The sequence below is a fragment of the Dama dama genome, chromosome 6 (assembly GCF_033118175.1).
Source record: "Dama dama isolate Ldn47 chromosome 6, ASM3311817v1, whole genome shotgun sequence".
Lineage (NCBI taxonomy): Eukaryota > Metazoa > Chordata > Mammalia > Artiodactyla > Cervidae > Dama > Dama dama.
This window is the reverse complement of record NC_083686.1, coordinates 1,819,875-1,838,306: the sequence shown is the minus strand read 5'-3', so window position 1 is coordinate 1,838,306 and position 18,432 is coordinate 1,819,875. Positions and strand designations below refer to the sequence as shown.

The window sequence follows — 18,432 nt, the reverse complement described above, 5'->3', positions numbered from 1 at the left end:
TGGCCAAAAGGTACAAACTTCCAGTTCTAAGGTGGATAAGTCCTAGGGAAGCAATGGACGACATGGTGACCGGCCGACACTGCTGTGTGATACACAGGAAAGCTGGAAAGAGAATACATCCTGCGAGTTCTCAACATGAAAAAGCATTTTCTTCTTTTTTTTTCTTTTCATTGTATCTATATAAGCAGACAGATGCTGGCTGGATCTATTGTGGCAATCCCCTCACAATATATGCAAGTCAACCATCATGCTGTGGGCCTTCAATTTAAAAATAGAGAGAGAGAGAATAAAGAGGAGAAGGGGAAGGCAGAGGCAGAGACTGGGGTGATGTGTCCCTAAACCAAGGAAGCCCAGGCCCGCAGGCAGCCCCCAGGAAGCTGGAAGACAGAGAACGGGGAAGGATTCGCCCTGGGGCCCTCGAGGGAGTAGGGTGCTGCTGACATCGTGACTTTGGAGTCCGGCCTCCAGGACCGTGAGAATACATTTCTGTGTTTCACAGCCCCCAGCTGGCGGCACTTGGTTAGGGCGGCCGTGAGAAACTATTTCACACGGGGACTTGCCCACGTTCTTCCCTGGATGAAGTCACAGTCGGTTAGAAGCCCGGGGCGTGCCCTGCAGGGTGAGGCTGGCTCTGCGAGGGCCCCCTAGGCGTGAGGTTGGACAGGGTACATCTGGGCGGCCTCCCTGGACATCCATGGCCTCCTGTGGGCCTGGCTCACCACCTCCCACGCCCACCGTGCACCGGCTAAGGCCAGGCCCAGCCCACATTCAGCAGACCTGCAGGGCCCACCTCCCGGCCAGCCCCTCCTTGGCTCTGTCCAGTCACCTCCACCGCGGAGCAGAGGTCGGGCTGGCCCCTGGCTGAGCGTGCGAGGTCTGGCCCCGGCTTGCTGCCCTGGGCCCTCAGCTGTGGGCCTATCACAAGGACCACCGCGCCCCATTCTCAGACTGCAATCTCCTCCACTGGAAGCCATTTCCTCTCCAAAAGGCCCCTGCATCCTTTGCGAGAAGGACCTTCTCGGACCTCAGCCCCTTCCCTGCAGTCTCCAAGTCAGTGGCACAGCCTTAGGCATCACATGTGTGACCCCAGCGTTCCCCCACGGGCCTGGGTCCCCCTGTATGCCCAGAGCCCAGTGCCTGGCCCACCAAAGGGACCAAGAGACCGAAGGATGCGTGGTCAGGTGGGCTCACTGTTGCGTCTACACAAGCGGCCACACCCTTACATGGCTACACCAGCACACGCCTGGGCTGTCCCCCAGAGCCAAAGTGAGGAACGAAGCTGACCCCCAACGAGAACGGAGGTCCAGTGGCTGCCGCAAAGCCCCGTGGCCCCAGGACCTCTGCCTGGTGAGTGAGCCGTTGGCCAGCACTGGGTGAGCCCTGGGGTCTGCTCACTGCAAGACAGAGACCAGGCCAGCACCGTGCCGGGGTCTAGGAGGCCCCCCGGGGCTTCTCAGGGCTGCCCAGGGTGGGGTCTCAAGGCAGTCCAGCAGCTGCTGTGGGTGGGGACAGAGGGAATTGGGGAAGTGCAGAAAGACGCTGGCATGCACAGCTGCCCACACGGAGCCGGCGCTTCCGAGGGCGGTGGCCAAACAGGGGCAGGAGTGTGGTTTCGGGACCCTCGCCTCGAGCTCTGTCCCCACAGACAACTCAAGGGAGCCCACGTGCCCCTGCATGCGCTCCCACACCACAGCCAGCTGGGGCTGCCTCTCCAGGCCTGGCCTCTGCCTCTAGCAAATATTCCCAGATCAGGCAGCATCTCCCAAGGGCCAGGGTCGAGGGCTGGGTGAGCCTGTGGGGGCAGAGCTGGGGGGCTCCCAAAGAGAGTCGGGGCCCCTCAGAAAAGAGCAGGGGCCACCCACGGGCCCCGCATCAGGTGCAGGGCACCCTCATCGGAGCCCCGGAGAAGGCAGGGCTCCCCAGGAAGGAGCAGCATGTGGACGGGTCGGGGGACGGCTGGGCAGGCGTGCCAGGCTCAGGGCCCCCGACTTCTGGACCAAGGCCACACAACAGGCTGTGGTGGGGGGGCCGGGGGCTGGGGGAAGTGCGGCTTGGTACCGTCACCCTCTCGTCTCAAACCACAAGCCAGCAGAGGCGTTCCAGGATTCACACTTCAGTTCATCATGACACTGACAAGTTTCCACTTTTTAATTGCTTGATAAAAAAAACTCTCCAAAGTGCTGACGTGTGGCTGGGTCCACCCCCATGTTCCTGGCCCATCGCCCACGGGTGTTCACGGCTGCGCACACAGCCGATGTGAGCACCCCGGGTACCCGCCCCCCACCACCACCACCACCAGGGCAGGGTCGCTCCACCATGGGACACTGGGAAGCAGGACAGTGGTGGCGACGCACAGACTTCCTTGGGGACAGGCTGGGTCCACCCTAACCTCGCGGCCCACCCTCGGCTGCTTCCTCGTGAGAACAGTGGGCCGACGGCGCCTGCAAGAGGCTGTCCCGAGGATCACCGGGCATGGCCCAGGGACAGGGGGGCTCCAGGGGTCCTGCCGGCCACCCCGTTGTCACGGGCACCTCGGGAAGGGAGAACATCCTCCCGAACCGCCCTGCTCAGAGCCGGAACACGGCCTCCCAGGCTGCCCCTGTGGGTCAGCACCCTCCAGCACTCCCTGCCCACGGCTGCTGGCCCCATTCTGAGCCACGGCCCCAGGCATGGAAACGCCACCCATGTCCAGCGCGTGGCTCAGGGTGCAGCAACATCTCCCGGCTCCCCAGGCCCCGCACCTTCCTCCATGGCCCTGAGTCCAGACCCACTGCCCACACACACAGCCCCTGCCCATCTACACACGCTCTGCCCATGAGCAAGCCTCCTAGGGGAGGCTCCGTGCCCCCAGCAGCCGCACTGACTGCAGCGTTGCCAGTCTGTCTGTTGACTATCTGCCTCTCCCTTGACATAGCTCGGGGTTGGAGCGGGGAGGGGGATGTGGATGGCAGTCATTCCGTGCGTCTGTCCCCTGCAGTGTCCCCATACCGTGAGTCCGTCCCCTGCAGTGTCCCCAGCACAAAGGGGACACCAGCCACCTCTTGCAGCATGAAGAGACCTCACCCACTGGCCGGACACTCCCGGCTCCACCTGGGGTCCAACTGTGGAGCTCATTTACTGAATTAAACCACTCGCTTTGCCCCAAGCATCCCCATTTCTTCATCCCTGGGTGTGGGGCGGGGCCCTCTGGCTGCAAGGATGGATGCCAAAGGGGGTCTGTCACCCACTGAGCAAGGCCCGGACACCCCCAGAGGGACCTCGGCGAGGCTCTTGACCACTCCCAGCCTCACAGGTCCACAAAGCAAGGCCAGCAGCCCCCACGGGCAGAGCAGGTGTGGGGCCTGGACAAGGCACCGTCCCCCCACCCCCCGACCCGGCCGCGAGTGCCTGGTGGGCCGAGCCCCAGGCAGACCAGGCTGCCCAACACTGCTGCTGACCCTCCAGGGCTGGGGCTGGAACCTTCCGAGCCCCTCTGTCGGGTCACCTGGAAGGGGACAGACCTTCTGCTCTGAGGTCAGGGTGAGGCCGACCCCCAGTGAACGAGGAACCCACGGGCGGCAGGACTTCCCCAAGCCCAGCCTACCCCACCCTCTTCCCAGAAACCACATGCATGCTCCTTGGGTCACTCCTTGGCACACCAGACAGGCCTGGTCCTGCCCTCGGAGGAGGGCCTGGTCCCGGTCACTGGCCCCAGGCCTCAGGAGCACAGGCGACCACCAGCCAGACCCTCCTGGGGACACATGTGTAGGTCACACGCGCCTCCTATGGGGACACAGCCCGACTCGCTGGGGCCAAGGCCGGGGGGGGGGTGGTCTCAAAGGCTGGGGGGCTCCTTTCTTGCCTACAGTCAACCTATTGTGACAGAGGGCCAAGCCAGTGGGTCAGGGCAGGGAGCAGCCTCCGGGAACGTCCCCCCAGCACCAAGGTGTGAGCGCCCAGGGCCCACTCATTCCCCGCTGCCTGTCTCCAGCGCTCCCGATGAGGAAGCTGAGGCTGAGTGGGCTGCAGCAGCGGCCGCCGCGCCAGCACCACCCTTGCGGGCCACCTCACCCACCCCACACTTCCTGCCAAGCCTGGCTCCAAGAGGCGTGAGGAGGCCCGGGGTCTGCTCTCTGGACAGATGGACAGACGGAGAACCCACAGCCCGGAGCGCAGCTGGAGGAGGCCCCCAGGCTCCAGGCTGAAGGCTGGGGCACACAGCGCAGGGGTGCAGGCACATGCCAGTCCGTCCTCCTGATTTCAGGGTCTGCTCCTGTTTCACACGCACCTCCAGGGCCCAGGGGAGCCGGTCCGGAGACGGTCCCAGAGCACAAGCCACCCTGAGGCCTGCTCACTGCCGCCACCGCTAATGGGGCAGGAGGAGACAGTCAGGGCGTTGCCGCCTGCGAGCAAACACCACACCCTTCACCCCGGGTCCACGCCAGCCTTGCCCTCCATCTGGGATTCTCAACTGCTACGGAGGTAGCCACCGCTGACTCACCCTTGTGACAACCCTTCCACTCAGACACAGGGACACATCGGCGCATCCACACGCCGCAGCCCAGCAAGGTCACACGGAGTGTCCCGGGTGGGACAGCGCTTGTGCAGAGGGCCTGGGGCTGGGGCAAGAAGAGCCACACACTGATAGAGGGGGCCGGTCCGGCCAGAACATGCATGAGGGCACGTGCCCAGCTGAGCGTGGAGAGGGTCTCAGACCTGCCCCAGGGTGAGCACCCAGGCCAGGGCACCACCTCCAGCTTTGCTTCTCTGTACCGGAGACCTGGTGCAAGTCACTTCACTCCTCCCCCAAACAAGCTTGCTGATAAGAGCACCCTGCGGACCAAAGATGCTCAAACTACCGCACAGTTGCACTCCTCTACACGCGAGCAAAGTAATGCTCAAAATTCTCCCAGCCAGGCTTCAACAACACGTGAACCATGAACTTCCAGATGTTCAAGCTGGTTTTAGAAAAGGCAGAGGAACCAGAGATCAAGTTGCCAACATCTGCTGGGTCATCAAAAAAGCAAGAGAGTTCCCGAAAAACATCTATGTCTGCTTTATTGACTATGCCAAAGCCTTTGCCTGTGTGGATCACAATAAACTGTGGAAAATTCTGGAAGAGTTGGGACTACCAGACCACCTGACCTGTCTCTTGAGAAATCTATATGCAGGTCAGGAAGCAACAGTTGGAACTGGTCATAGAACAACAGACTGGTTCCAAATAGGAAAAGGAGTACCTCAAGGCTGTATATTGTCACCCTGCTTGTTTAACTTACATGCGGAGTACATCATGAGAAACGCTGGGCTGGAGGAAGCACAAGCTGGAATCAAGATTGCCAGGAGAAATATCAATAACCTCAGATATGCAGATGACACCACCCTTATGGCAGAAAGTGAAAAAGAACTAAAGAGCCTCTTAATGAAAGTGAAAGAGGAGATTGAAAAAGTTGGCTTAAAGTTCAGCATTCAGAAAACTAAGATCATGGCATCCGGTCCCATCACTTCACGGCAAATAGTTGGGGAAACAGTGGAAACAGTGGCTGACTATTTTTATGGGCTCCAAAATCACTGCAGATGGTGACTGCAGAAATGAAATTAAAAGATGCTTACTCCTTGGAAGGAAAGTTATGACCAACCTAGACAGCATGTTAAAAAACAGAGACATTACTTTGCCAACAAAGGTCCGTCTAGTCAAGGTTATGATTTTTCCAGTAGTCATGTATGGATGTGAGAGTTGAACTACAAGGAAAGCTGAGTGACGAAGAATTGATGCTTTTGAACTGTGGTGATGGAGAAGACTCTTGAGAGTCCCTTGGACTGCAAGGAGATCCAACCAGTCCATCCTAAAGGAAATCAGTCCTGAATGTTCATTGGAAAGACTGATGTTGAAGCTGAAACTCCAATACTTTGGCCACCTGATGCGAAGAGCTGACTCACTGGAAAAGACCCTGATGCTGGGAAAGATTGAAGGCAGGGGGAGAAGGGGACGACAGAGGATGAGATGGTTGGATGGCACCACCGACTCAATGGACTTGAGTTTGAGCAAACTCCGGGAGCTCGTGATGGACAGGGAGGCCTGGCGTGCTGCAGTCCGTGGGGTCACAAAGAGTCAGACATGACTGAACAACTGAACTGAACTGAACTGACTGAGGACCAAAAGAGGCAGCTCTCCCAGGCTCTTCCAGAGCTACCTGGCCCAGCGCTGGGCCCAGAGCCTCGGGGTGGAGGGCGCCCCACTCAGCCCAGACCCCAACACCAGGCTGAGATGATAACAGGGGAGCTCAGTGAGGATACAGAGGCCAGGAAGCGCATGCTGGGTGGGGGCCAAGGAGAGGCCCGGGCCCCACTGCTCCTTGCAGGAGCCACGGCCGGAGGCTTCAGACTGGCCATAAAGCAGGCTCGCCGCGGGGACACTTGCTGTTGGCTAGTGCCAGGCCAGGGCATCTGCGTGAGCCCTGCACGCTGGGAACCACCCGCCGGGGCTTCCCACGGTCGACCCCAGTAGCGTCCGTCGCTTCTCTCACCTCTTTAGGCTCTTTTGTGCCACAGGAGGCTCCCTCGGGCCACAGGACCCACACGGCTCCTGGGTACCTCGCAGCACTGCCACAGGTCAGCACGTCAGGGTCCAGGGGCGTGAGGAGTGGCCCTCATCTCAGCTCCTCCTCCAGCTCCTCTTTGGGGGGGTGTCTCTGGACCACTCACCCGCCCAGGAACCTGGCTCACCATCCGTCCAGCAAGGTTTTCGCTTTCTGCCCACCCTGCCACAGGCCGGAACCATCAAGGCCAAGTCCATACCACAGGACCCTTCCCGCCTCCTTCTCACTTCAGCATTTCCGGGTCTGGTCTCTGTTCAGCTTTAACCCATTTATTTTTATCCTGTTATCCCTGATGCTAATATTTTTCATACCTTTTCTTTTCTTCTTTCTTTGATGTTGTCGGTTAACCCTCACTCTCTTGGAGAGTGTTTTATTTTGTTGCCTCACTTCTTTCTTGGGGTCCACCTTGTATTCCTCAGCCAAATTTTAGGTTGGGCCCTCTTACTGGCTTCTTTCCGGGGTCCCTCACAGGCTGGGAGAGGGGAGCAGCCCACGATGAGGCAGGCGACAGCCACGGTCAGGCTGGGTCTCTGCCCGGGACCAAGGCAGAGAGACAGCCACGTGTCCAGAAGGGAGGGAGCCAGAGAGGAAAGGGAGAGGTTCAAAAGGGAAGGAGGAGCCGACCAGGACCCCAGGGCAGAGGCTGGGGAAGCAGAGTCCTGGTGCCCCCGGCCCGGGAACCCTGGCAAGGGACGGATGACTCACTGCTGGCCTCCCTCCCAGCCCCTCGGCCTGGGCCCGTGGGGGGCCTGGCTGGCCTGACCGTTCCCAGGAGCGCTGACACTGCCCCATTGTTCGGAGGCCCGGCGCGAGGAAGGTCTGGCCGGGGGCCCGGGTTGGCGGGAAAGGGGCCCGGTCACTGTCCCTCCCTCTCCAGCAGCCTTAACAGACAGGAGGTGGCAGGGGCGGGGAGGTGGGGGTCTCCCTCCTGCACACTGCCTCTCCCGAAGCCAAGGGTCCTGCGGGATCCTACACGCCAGCCCCGCACCCCAAGCGCGGTCCCAGCCACAGCCGGGAGGCAAGTCTTGGGTTCAAGGCCGTCACCCCGCTGGTGCTCCAGCAGGACGGCCTGCCCCGACCGCCACCCACTGTCCCCACCCTGCCATCAGGTCACCCCAGGACACCCCGACGGCCCAGTCAGGCCAGGGAGCAGTGCCCTCAAGGGACCTCGGGGCTGGAGGGGCGGGCTTCTGCTGCCTGGGGACTCCAGACCCGGCCCTGCCTCGTGGGGTGGGCAGCTCCAGGCAAGGCCCCCAGCCACCACAGCCTCAGGCAATGTGGCCTCAGCTCTCTGTCCAGCGCCCCCTCTCGAACCCCACCGTGGGCCCAGCAGCCCTGGGAAGCCTCCCCAGACCCCGACAGGCCAAGGGCCCATCCAGCCCTGTGGTCTGCCTGTGGGGCCACCACGCACGAGGCAAACACTCTCCCCCAACTCTCGGCCTAACTGAGGTTCCCAGAGGTGAGGTGGTTCCTGACTGTCAGCAGAGCTCCCGAGGGCCGGCCCCGAACCTCCTCCTGGCTGGGGACCTGCCACCACCTGGGGCAGCCTGTCCTGGGTGTGGGAGGGGCATGGCTCCATGGGGCCACAGGGACACCCTCTCCCTCCCTGGGGAGACGGCCATGGGGGTCACTCCTCTGTGGCCAGGAAAGCCAGCAGAGAGGACTGGGCGGCAGGGTGGGGGGGTGCTCCCGGGTGGGGGTGCTCCCCCAGGCCCCAGTCCACCACGTCCGCCTCCCCTGGCCCCGGGGGCCTCTCAGAGCGGGTCGCCGACTCACCCTGTTCCACCGAACCTCTGCCCCCACCGCACACCGGGCTCTCCTGTGTCTCCTGCTTTCATCCAGGCCTCCTTACGGCCACTGCCGCAGCGGGGGTACTTGTGCGTGCGTGGGAGGGACGTCTCAAGACCCAGAGTGAGCTCTGCAAACACAGACCAGCTCTGGGCCTGGCTCCTCCTGCCTGCGTCTTCCTGCTCCCACCCCATAAAGGCCCTACCTCAGGTGCCCAGTGGCACCTCCTATGTGGTTCTCAGGGACCGCCCACTATGAGGACGGTGCCTGCGCCCTCCCCACAGGCAGCCCCGAGCCCGGCCCTGGGGAGGGGCCCCGGGGGTCCTCCAGGCAGCAGGTGAATCAGTGTGGAGACCACCGGCGTGGGGCTGCCCCGCCTGCCTCCCAAGGCCTTGGCCTGGAACAGCTGCCCGTGGGTGCCCGGCTGCTTGGGGAACCTCGGGCCTGGGGCAGGGCCTGCTAGGGTGGTGGGGTGAGCGGGTGTCTCTTTCTCAATCCTCTTCCTTCCCCAGAGCAGGCCCAGCTGCCGCTGACCACAGCGCTTCAGCATCCTGCTCACATTCTCAAGAGGACAGATGGCTCTGGTCTCGGAGAGCTCGTGTTCTTCCTGGCAGAACTCCCCAGGCCAGTGCCAGGAACCTCAGGATGGCTGGGGAGCTCAGGGAGGGACTCCGTCCCTTGCTCCAATTTTATACAAATGGACGCCAGGGCTAGTGGAACTGAGGCCCCAGGAGGGCCAGAACCGGCGTCTGCAGCCATCCTGGGGCTCTCCCTCACCCTGCCCCCAGGTTGGGGACACCTCCTCTGCAGTGCAGCTTAGGGTCTGGAGCCAGATGAGATGGGGTCCAGGGTTTCCCACCCCCACCCCCAAGCAGCTCCCCTGTGAGGCCAGGAGCCGGCAGGGGATGCCCCAGTCCTGGTGCATGCCAGGCAGCAAAGTGTTGGGCTGGGGTCCCTCAGAGTTGGGGGGATTCCAGAGAAGTCAGGAGGTAGGGGTTAAGGGAGGACTTGTGGGATAAGGGGCGCATGGGGTACAGGGCAGCACCCACAAGCTCCCAAGACAGGGCGGGGTACATGGTGGTTACCCCTCCCACTGGAGACTGAGGCTCTCCCTGCAGGCGCTGTGGGCTCCGACAACAGCTGGGTGGGCCAGCAGGGAGGCTGTGGGGGCCGGGCATGGACCACGGGGGCCCTGGGCCCCTCTACCGCATCCAGCTCACGGCACGGATCCTGCCCAGCCTCCGACGGGATGGCCGCCCTGCACTCCTAGCAGCTTCAAGGCTCTCATCCTGTGTGGAGGGACGGGGGCACGGCCACTCCATCTCTGCCCACGAGGGTCAAACCCGCCCGGGAATCACGGACCTGCCGGCCAGGGCCCCGCCCCCAGCCTGGCAGCTGCCTGGCCATCAGGGGACCCAGCAGCTCGGTGCCAGCTGCTTGCACCCCTGGGAAAAAGGTCTTCCTTTCCTGACCTCAAACAGGAGGGGAGGAAGCAGCTGGAGTGAGGGAGGAGGGGGCAGGGTGAGTCTCCAGGGTCGCCTCCCTCCCCTGCACCTGTCCACGCAGGGCTCCCAGATCTGGTGTTCTGGATCCTTCTCCACCACTCTCCTACAGGGCCCCATCTGGGTGGGAGGGGCGCACTGGCTGTCTAGGACTCAAAGACCAGGTCTCCCTGTGGCTCATGGCTCAGGGGGGCTCAGCCTGACCCCAGCCTTAGTCCCAGTGTATGTCTCCAGGGAGGAACAGCCACAGAAAAAGGAACGCCTTCCACTTAGGATGGGGGGCCCCTGATCCCTCGCCTCAGTCTCCCCGTGTGAACCCCTGCGGGGACCCCCGAATCCAGGCGGCTGGAGTGGTGACTATGGAGGACACAGGAGCTGGAGCCCAGAGCCAGGGGCTGTGGTGGAAACGCAGAGGGGCCCCAGCAAGATCCCCGCACCGCCACCCGCTGTGATGCGATCGGGAGCTTCACCGGCCAGCGGCACAGGGCTCTCGGGGTGACGGAGCACCCGCGTCTCTGACACCCAGCAGGAGCTAAACACGCCCGGCCTGCAGCTGGCCGGGCTGCAGGCCTGCTCTACCAGGGACTTCCCTCCTCTGCGCCAGGCCCACAGGGGCATTGCAGGGCACGGGCACTCAGGTGGGGCCCTGTCCTTCACCAGGAACAGACGGAGCAGGGAAAAGCAGACAGGGAACACGGTGACCAGTGCACAGGCTGAGGTGCGGTGGGGTCCAGGGAGGGTCCCTGAGGACCAGGCAGGACGGACACTCAGGCCTTTTATTAAACTGCTCCTGAGGGAGGCAGCGGCGGTGGGGAGGCCCAGACAGGCCAGGAGGCTCCCCGTCCACGCCTGGCCCAGGGCCGGGTACACAGGGTGCCCAGCACAAACGGGAGGCCCAGGGGGCAGCAGCTTTCTGAGGGGGGCCCACCCCTGCCCCCCTGCCCCAGGGACAGGACTCGGAGTGGGGTGGCATAGCTTCCCAGCCAGCTGAACTGTGGGTGCCGCCCTGGCTCCTAAGGCTTCAGGATCAAGCCAGGGTCTACCCTGGCATCCCAGGCCCCGAGGTCACACCCTGACCTCCCGTCACCTTGCTGGGGTGGGGAGCGGGGCGGGTGGGGAGTGGTGGGCAGCCAGCAGTGAGGGGCAGGGGTTAGGCTGGCTCCTCCCGGGCCGGGGGCAGTGGGTGGGGACCCGGAGGTCTCTAAAGCCACAGAAGAGTGAGGCTGGATTACAACATGGAGCGGGGAGACAGGGAGGGGGCCCCCCAGATGGAGCTGCAGCGTCTGCACAGGGGCGGGGGCGGGGAGGGTAGGCCCCACCCTGGGTCTGGGCTACGTCTCCCAGTGTGGGCTCCTTTGCAGCGTCTCACTTAACTTCCCCGAGGACTCCCAGAGCCAGAACTGCTTTCCCTCTGTTTCCCGAGGAAGGAGCTCAAGTCCAGAGATGCACTTAAGACGTGACAAGGGCAGGCTGCTGCTCCATGCTGGGAAACCCGCCCTCCTCGTCTGCCTGCTGGGAGGAGCCGTGCAGCTGGGAGAAGGCCCCCCGGGGAGGTCTTCCCCAGGGCTGGCTCAGCGCCCGGCCGTGGGGGAGCCCACCCTGGTCCCAGCACTCAGGGCGGTCACCGTCCGCCTGGAGACTCGGGGCTGGGCCCGCCCTCACTCTGCAGGCTCCAGCAGGCAAGACACCCACACCCCACCCAGTAGCCTGGGACGCGCGTGCTTGGCAGTGGGCCGCCCCTACCCTGGGCTCAACCAGTAGACAATAAACATCTGATTCATAAGGAAGCAGACGGCACTTCTCGGAATCAGAACGTGGCCGTGGCGGAAGGGGTATGGACACCAAGAGGGTGCCCTGCCAACTCCTCAGGCCATCGCCTAGGTGACGGGGCCCACACCTTTCTAGGGCAAGGGGTGCTGGGTCCCACTGTGGCTGGCCCACAGGGGCCAAGGATCAGTCATCTCTGGACCCTGGGGCCAGGGGTGAGAGAAGCACCAGGTCTCAGTGTGGTTCCTGACCTGGGGGGACGGGCAGGGGTCAACTTGCAGGTGGCCCCAGAGCCAGAACCTCAGAATCTCTGCTGTCCAGGGAGAAGGGGCGCGGTGGGGAGACTCAAGTCCCGTGCCCCGCCCCCCCCCCACATCTAAGCACTTCACTCCCACTGCGCCTAGAGTTGGCGCGCAGCTCAGGAGCCTGGCCCCCGAGCCCTAGTCCATCCGTGTGGCCCAGAGCTGGGGCCTTCTAGCACCCAAATCAGGAAGTGTCATTCACGAAAGAGGCGCGGGTCTCCTGGCCGCGGCCGGGAGGCAGCCCCATTTCTCCTGGCATCGTCCTGCCAGCCTCTGGTGCCCAGGCCCAGCATGGTGAGCAGGGTGACCAGGCAGTGCCGCACTGCTGGGCCTACCTGTCTGAAGCTACAGAGTCCAGAATGCTCCCCGCCCCTCAGCTCCCGCCTCTGGGACTTAGGCGGCCCACGTGTGGGACTGTCACAGCCCTTGGATGACTGGTCAGGCCCACTGGAGAGAGTCAGAGGCCTGCTGCCTGTGGGTAGGAGTTCAGCCTCCTGACCACCCCTCTCCCTGCCCCCAGGCCCCTCTGCATGGTCATCCACCCCCCATCCATACTCCCACCACATCCAAACACACCAGCCACTCCGGTCAAACTGGTCTGCCACCCTCTGCACTTCCAGCCTCTGGTTCAGTCTGTTCCTACCTCCATGGCTGCCCTCTTGGCTCAGACAATCCTCCTCCTGACGGCAAATACTTCCTTCACCGGCCACCTGCCATTCACCTCCCTTGGCTAGGCTGCCTGTGCTGCCTAGAAAACCACGTATGTGCATGCCCAAGGCTTACTGAGATCACCTAATGAGCCAGCCAATGAGGGGAGAGCAGGGCCTGCCAGTCACTGACCCTTGGAGTCTCCGATAGAGCATCAATGACAGAAACCAGGAGGACCCACGTGGCTCCCTGATCCTGGCCACTCCTGAGAGACTCGGGCCTTGGCCACGAGACCCAAGCAGCAGGGACCTGGAGCCTGCCCTTTGCCCTCAACCTCTCCAGGTCCCGCCCCCTCCCAAGCAGCCGCTGCCTGGCTATCCCTGCTCACTAGCCCAGAGGGCTATGGACAGCACCCCCACTGGCCCACAGTTGCTGGACACCAACCATATGCCACTACCAGCCCCCGGACCTTCACAGACACCTGTGAGCGGTTCACTACCCCCGTTTTACAAATGAGGAAACCGAGGCTCAGCAGGGTGAGGCCTCCTGGCCAAGACCACACAGCTGGTAAAGAGTGGCAGCCGAATTGGAAGCCAGGACCCAGCCCCTCTGCACGTCTCTCTGTGCCCCCTAGGCCTCCCATATGTCAGCCTGCAAGCTTGCCGGGTTCCATGTTGGGGGAGGGACATCGGGGGCTGACTCAGCACCTCACTTTTTTCTGTCCACGTGAACAGAAAGGGCCAAGGGAGGTTTGGAGTCACCTACCCTCCTGTCTCTCCCAAGCTGGCCTCCTTGGTGGGCTCCTCCCTGACTCTGAAGGCCTGAGAGGCTCCCCAAAAAGGGCAGACCCTCTGCCAGCGCCCCTCTTTCCAGCTGACTACCAGGGATCAGTATGGGCCACCTACTCCTCTGTCCTGCCTACTCCTCTGGCCAGGGTGTGCCCCAACACGGGGCACAGAGCCAACTAATAGAGTGGAAGGGAGGGGAATTTGACAGAGCTCTCACACTAGAGCCCCCATGCTGGCCCCCTGGCCTGCCTGCAGTGCTGGAGACGGTGGGATGAAGGCCAGAACATAACGGATCCCAGGCCCCACCTCCAGTCTCAGGAGCCTGGGCCAGAGAGGGCAGGGGACTGATCCAGGGTCACACTCATTCACTGCTGGGCTAAACATAATCCTAGAAACCTACCCTGACTCCAGAACTTCCCTGCCTCCTTGGCTGTCAGACTGTCAGGAAAAAATTCTACACATTTTATCATCTCCATCCTAGAAAACTACCCTGGCTCCAGGACTTCCCTGCCTCCTTGGCTGTCAGACTGACCAGAAAAAATTCTACACATTTTATCATCTTCATCACGGCAGATAACATTTCCTGAGCCCCCTTTTTGCTGGGGCCTGATTACAGCCTCGTTAGCAAGATCACATGCCCCTCGTCCATACAGAGCTCTTGCCTGAAGCCAGGGCCATTTAGGAGTGGCTCTTTACTCAGCACGGCCACCTGGCCAGCTGGCACGGGCGTCACGGGTGCTGACAGATGGGCAAACTGAGGCAGGGAGAGAGGATGTGAGGCACTGGGGCTCCAGCAGGGACGCAGAGGGAGTGGGCCCCGGGCCCGCACGCTGCTGCAGGGTTCAGGCCCAAGCAACACCCGCAGTGGAAGCCACTGTCAACACTTCACCAGAGGCAGGTGAGGCCCAGAGCAGCAGGAAAGAGCTGGGCTGCTGGGAGGGGCCGGGCCCACATGTGGAAGGAAGGCTGTCCTCAACCTCCAGCTCTCTGAAACTCACTGTTCCCCAGAATACGACTCGCAGACACCCCCAGAGCCACGGGGCCATCAGTCACTCACACTTCAGTGTGAGTCAGCTCCAGCGGCAGCTTTTCTCCACCCTTCGCTGCGCGGGCCAAGGGAAGGAGAAGTTTGGATTACCGGGAGGAGGTGGGCGCAAACTCGCCGCCCGGGCCTTCGGAGGCCGGGTCTGGTGGGTCGTGTAATAACGACCTGCGGCGGTCCGTGAGCCCCAGGAGTCTGGGGAAGCGGGGGCCAGAGGAACGAGGGGGACGCGGAGCAGACGCGACGCCCCGGCCCCCGCTCCTAGGCCTCCAGGGTGCACCCTGCGCACCCCGAACTCGCGCGCTTTCTCGGGCAGTGTGGCGCCGGCCGCCGGGCCTGGCGCGCGCTGGAGCTGACCGGCCCCCGCCCGCCCTCTGGCTAGAACCCCAGTCCCGAAGACTCTCCAGCTAGCCCGGGGGACTCGATCGCGCCCCGCCCGCGCCCCGCCGCCGTGCCTTACCTGCCGAGGCTCTGCTCCCAGCCGGCGGGCCCTGCGTGCCTGCGGCGGCTCCGGGGTCAGCCGCCAGGCGCTCCCACCCGCCGGGCGGGTAGCCACGAGCCGGATCCGGCCAGGAGCTCTGCCCGCCCCCTCTGCCTGGCCCCGCCCCCGGGTTATACCCGCCCCTTTGATCTGGCCCCGCCCCGTCCCCCCGCCCCGCCCCCTCAGGCTCCTCGCCCGGTCCCAGTCTTCCCGGCCCCGCCCCTTCTGCATGGCCCCGCCCCTGACTCGTGTCCCTTTGATCTGGCCCCGCCCCGTCTCTGTCCTCCCGGCCCCGCCCCTCTACCTGGCCCTACCCTCACCCAGCGCCACCTCCCCAGACTCCGGCCGGTCTACTGCTCGCCTTTACTCCCCTCTCCGCGATCTTGGCCCCGCCTCCGCTGGCTCTCCGGGCCCACCCCACCGACTCCTTTTGCAGTCTGGAGGTCTCCGTGCGCAGCTAGCGGGTCTCCGAGTTCGAGGTTGGGTGCAGGTCAGGACCTCAGAGCCCGGGAACCCCCCGGCTTTCCCCACTCCTGGTCCCGAGGCGAGAAGGCTGCGGGGTTGGCTGCGGGTGTGGACGCCATCCCCGCACCTCACACAACAGATGCGCAGTAGATGCACGTGTGTGTCCTGCCCAGGGGCCTCTCGTGGCTCCACTGGGGACGGCGCTGCCCCCTCCCCGCCAACCCACTGATCCTGATCCTGCAGGAGGAGGAGCGGTCGTCAGGAGGCCAGGGGCAAGGACCCGTCGTGACCCCTTACCCCCTACCCGGCTCCCCCACTGGGCAGAAGAGGGCTTGCTGGGAACCGAACCTCTGGAATCTTGCCCTTGTTCCAGAAGAGTCTGGAAGGGCACTGTTCAGTCACTTCCAAGCTGGGACACAAACCTTGTAGCGGGTCTGGACTCCCAGGATCCAGGGGTCTTGTTCCAGGATTGGGAGGCCCAGAAAACAGGGTACTTCACATTTTACCTCTGGGAGGCTCCCAACCAAGGCCCTTCCCCACAACCATGGGGGTACAGGAGACACAAACCCGGTTTTAGACCAAGATTACCCTGTTTAAGGGGAGAGGGCCTAGGCGAAAGGGAGCTTGTCAGATCTTCTGGGAAAGGGGTTTTCTGGGAGATGACTTCCTGAGAGGAGCCCCAAGGGGCGGTATAGGTAGAGAGAGAGTACATGTGTTCTTGGGAGAGGGAGCAAGGCCAGCAGGCTTGTGGGGACTAGAGCCTTCCTAGGCAGGGCAGGGGTTCATGGCTCAGACTCAATGAGGCTGGGGGGTGGGGTTGGGGTCCCTGGTCCAAGAGCTTAGGAAGCTGTGAGCAGGGGAAGGACAGGGTCTGGCCAGGGGCTAAAGGGACTGGAGGGGAGAACAGAAGGCCAGCCCGCAGAGGCCGAACCCTGTCCACGGGGGAGGCCCAGGCCTGCCCCTCTGTGCTGCACTGGGCACCAACGGCCAGTGTCCAGCAGGGCAGCCATGGCAGGGGCTGGGCCAGCTACCCCGAACCAGGCAGGGCGGGGGACAGCCAGGGACTGGTTGTGGTCATGCTGAGGCCGAGGTCCCTCGGAGCCTGGAGGAGGCATACCGAGGCTGTGGGGGTGCTCAGAGCTGGCAGCTAGACAGAACGTAGGCCCTGTCACTATCCACCTGTCCCAGAGCAATGAATGAGTCCCAGGCCCCAGAAAGACGGTCCTTGGCTACAGAGCATGCTTGGAGTCAGAGGCGATAACTGAGTGGGGGGAAGTAGGAAAGGCCGGAACCAAGAGGCTGTGCCCACTGGGGGAAAAACCAGGACCGAGGGGGAGCAGCGCAGAAGGACACATCGCCAGGAGGGGCAGCTGGAGGCGGGGGAGTACCCAGTCAGCAGGGCCTCAGTTTCTTCTTCTGTGAGACCAGGAGGGGCCCGTCTGCTGGAGAGGCGACCAGGGAGTTCTGGTGGAAGATGGGAGCGGGCAGAACTTCCCACACCCCAGCCCTTCAGCCCCCAGGGTTGACAGATACTCGCTCAGCCTGCCCCAGCCTCAGGGCTGGACTCGGACCGCAGAGACCCCGCTTGCCTGTCCCTCACGGCCCACAGAGGCTGTCACGGAGGTGGCCGGGCTCACCACTAGCACCCCACGTGGTCCCCTCACTCCTGGAAAAGAGCTTTCTGTAGAAGAGACCGGGGGAGTCCCTGACAGAGTGCTCACTGCCTCGAGGCTGGATACACGTGCTCCCTGGGGCCTGGGCCAGCAGACCCCGCGCAGGGGACTCTGGGTACCCGAGATGCTGCTGGGAATTCCCCAGGCTGTGGCTGAGACACACGTGAGCAGACTCCACCGTGCCACTGTGTCCTGGGGTGGGTGGCCGGGGAGGGGGGCAGAGCCCAGGACAGAGTGGAGCGAAGCCAGACGTCAGTGCCTCCAGCCAGAGCCCAGCCACAGCGCAGGGCAGGCAGGGGCTGGCTTCAAATGCCAAGCTCCAGGGAGATAGGGCAGAGGATGAAGAGGCCTCACCATCAGCGTCACTGCAGACGTGTGGACAGACCAGGTGCCCCAGAGGGTTAGCACCCAAGGATGCAAGTCCACCTCCAAATGGGAATGCAAGTCCAGCTGCCTCTTTGGAGAAAACCCGACAACTCACAATACGTGGTTCTTGCCCGCCTCCCTAGCCCAGCCCCAGCCGCGGTGGGGGAAGGGGACGCTGGTTAGGACCTCAGGGCAGCTCAGTGCAGTCTGAGTTAGGAATTGCAGACTACAGGGGGCAGAGGCAGGGGGAGCTAGGCACCCAGGGGTTCCCAATGGAGCTGGCAGGACTGGTGTGGGTGAGGAGGAGGGTCTCATCTCTGGGGGAGGGCATGCAGGTAGGTGAGCAGAGGTGAGGCAAGGACCCCTGGCTGAGGTGTGGAGGGTCTCTGCAGAGCAGATCCAGCCTAAAGGCACACAGGTGACACTTGAACCAGATTCTCGGGACAATGGCCCAAGAGCTGGACCTGCCGCCTGCCACGCCCACCACTAGGGTACTGAGTTGGTAGGCGGTGCCAGGGCCCAGCACATCCAGAGGCGGCTGGAGGTGGGGGATAGGACCCTGCTAAGATCGTGACAGGGAGGGCACAGACTGCTGCCGGTCTAGGGCTCATCGCCTCCCCAAAAGCCCCAGGCTGTATGTAGCACCTGGTGAGCCCTGACCAGGCCCAGAGTCACCACTGGCCTCCGTGCCAACTGCACACTCAGGCTCACGGCCCACGGCCCACCCACCGGCTCTCCCTGGTGCCTCTAAACATCACAGGCTTAACAGATCCTTAAGCACCTCATTTCCCCAGCCTCTCCTTCTCAGCAACCTCTGAGTCATCCTGGCCAGCCGTCTGTCTGGCAGTCCTGGCGGCTCTATCTGCAAAGTGCACCCCGAATCCTGCCCTTTCCCCGCCCCTGATCTCCCTGGCTCCTGGCCCAGCCTGGCAGTGTCTACGGTCACACTAGCAGCGTGAAACCCCATGTCCGCTCATGTCACCTCCCCGCGCTGGGCCCTGAGCCCTCCCCAGGGGCATACGGCTGCATAGTTCT

General features: G+C 63.1%; 1 protein-coding gene across 3 annotated transcripts in view; it reads right to left on the bottom strand.

Annotated features, from left to right (window-relative positions):
- The window catches only part of SH3BP2 (SH3 domain binding protein 2), a 35,421-nt gene extending 20,426 nt beyond the window's left edge, over window positions 1-14,995 (bottom strand). The window contains exon 1 of one of the 3 annotated variants that reach the window (XM_061145402.1): window positions 14,873-14,995. Coding sequence is in view for 1 of the 3 variants with exons in the window: in XM_061145399.1 (XP_061001382.1) it covers window positions 8,352-8,413 (62 nt within the window). In the remaining 2 variants the exon portion in view is untranslated. Of the gene's footprint in view, window positions 1-8,351; window positions 8,490-14,872 lie in introns of those variants that run through there. The other 2 variants (XM_061145405.1, XM_061145399.1) reach the window with 2 other exon arrangements.
- Window positions 14,996-18,432: the final 3,437 nt, after the last annotated feature.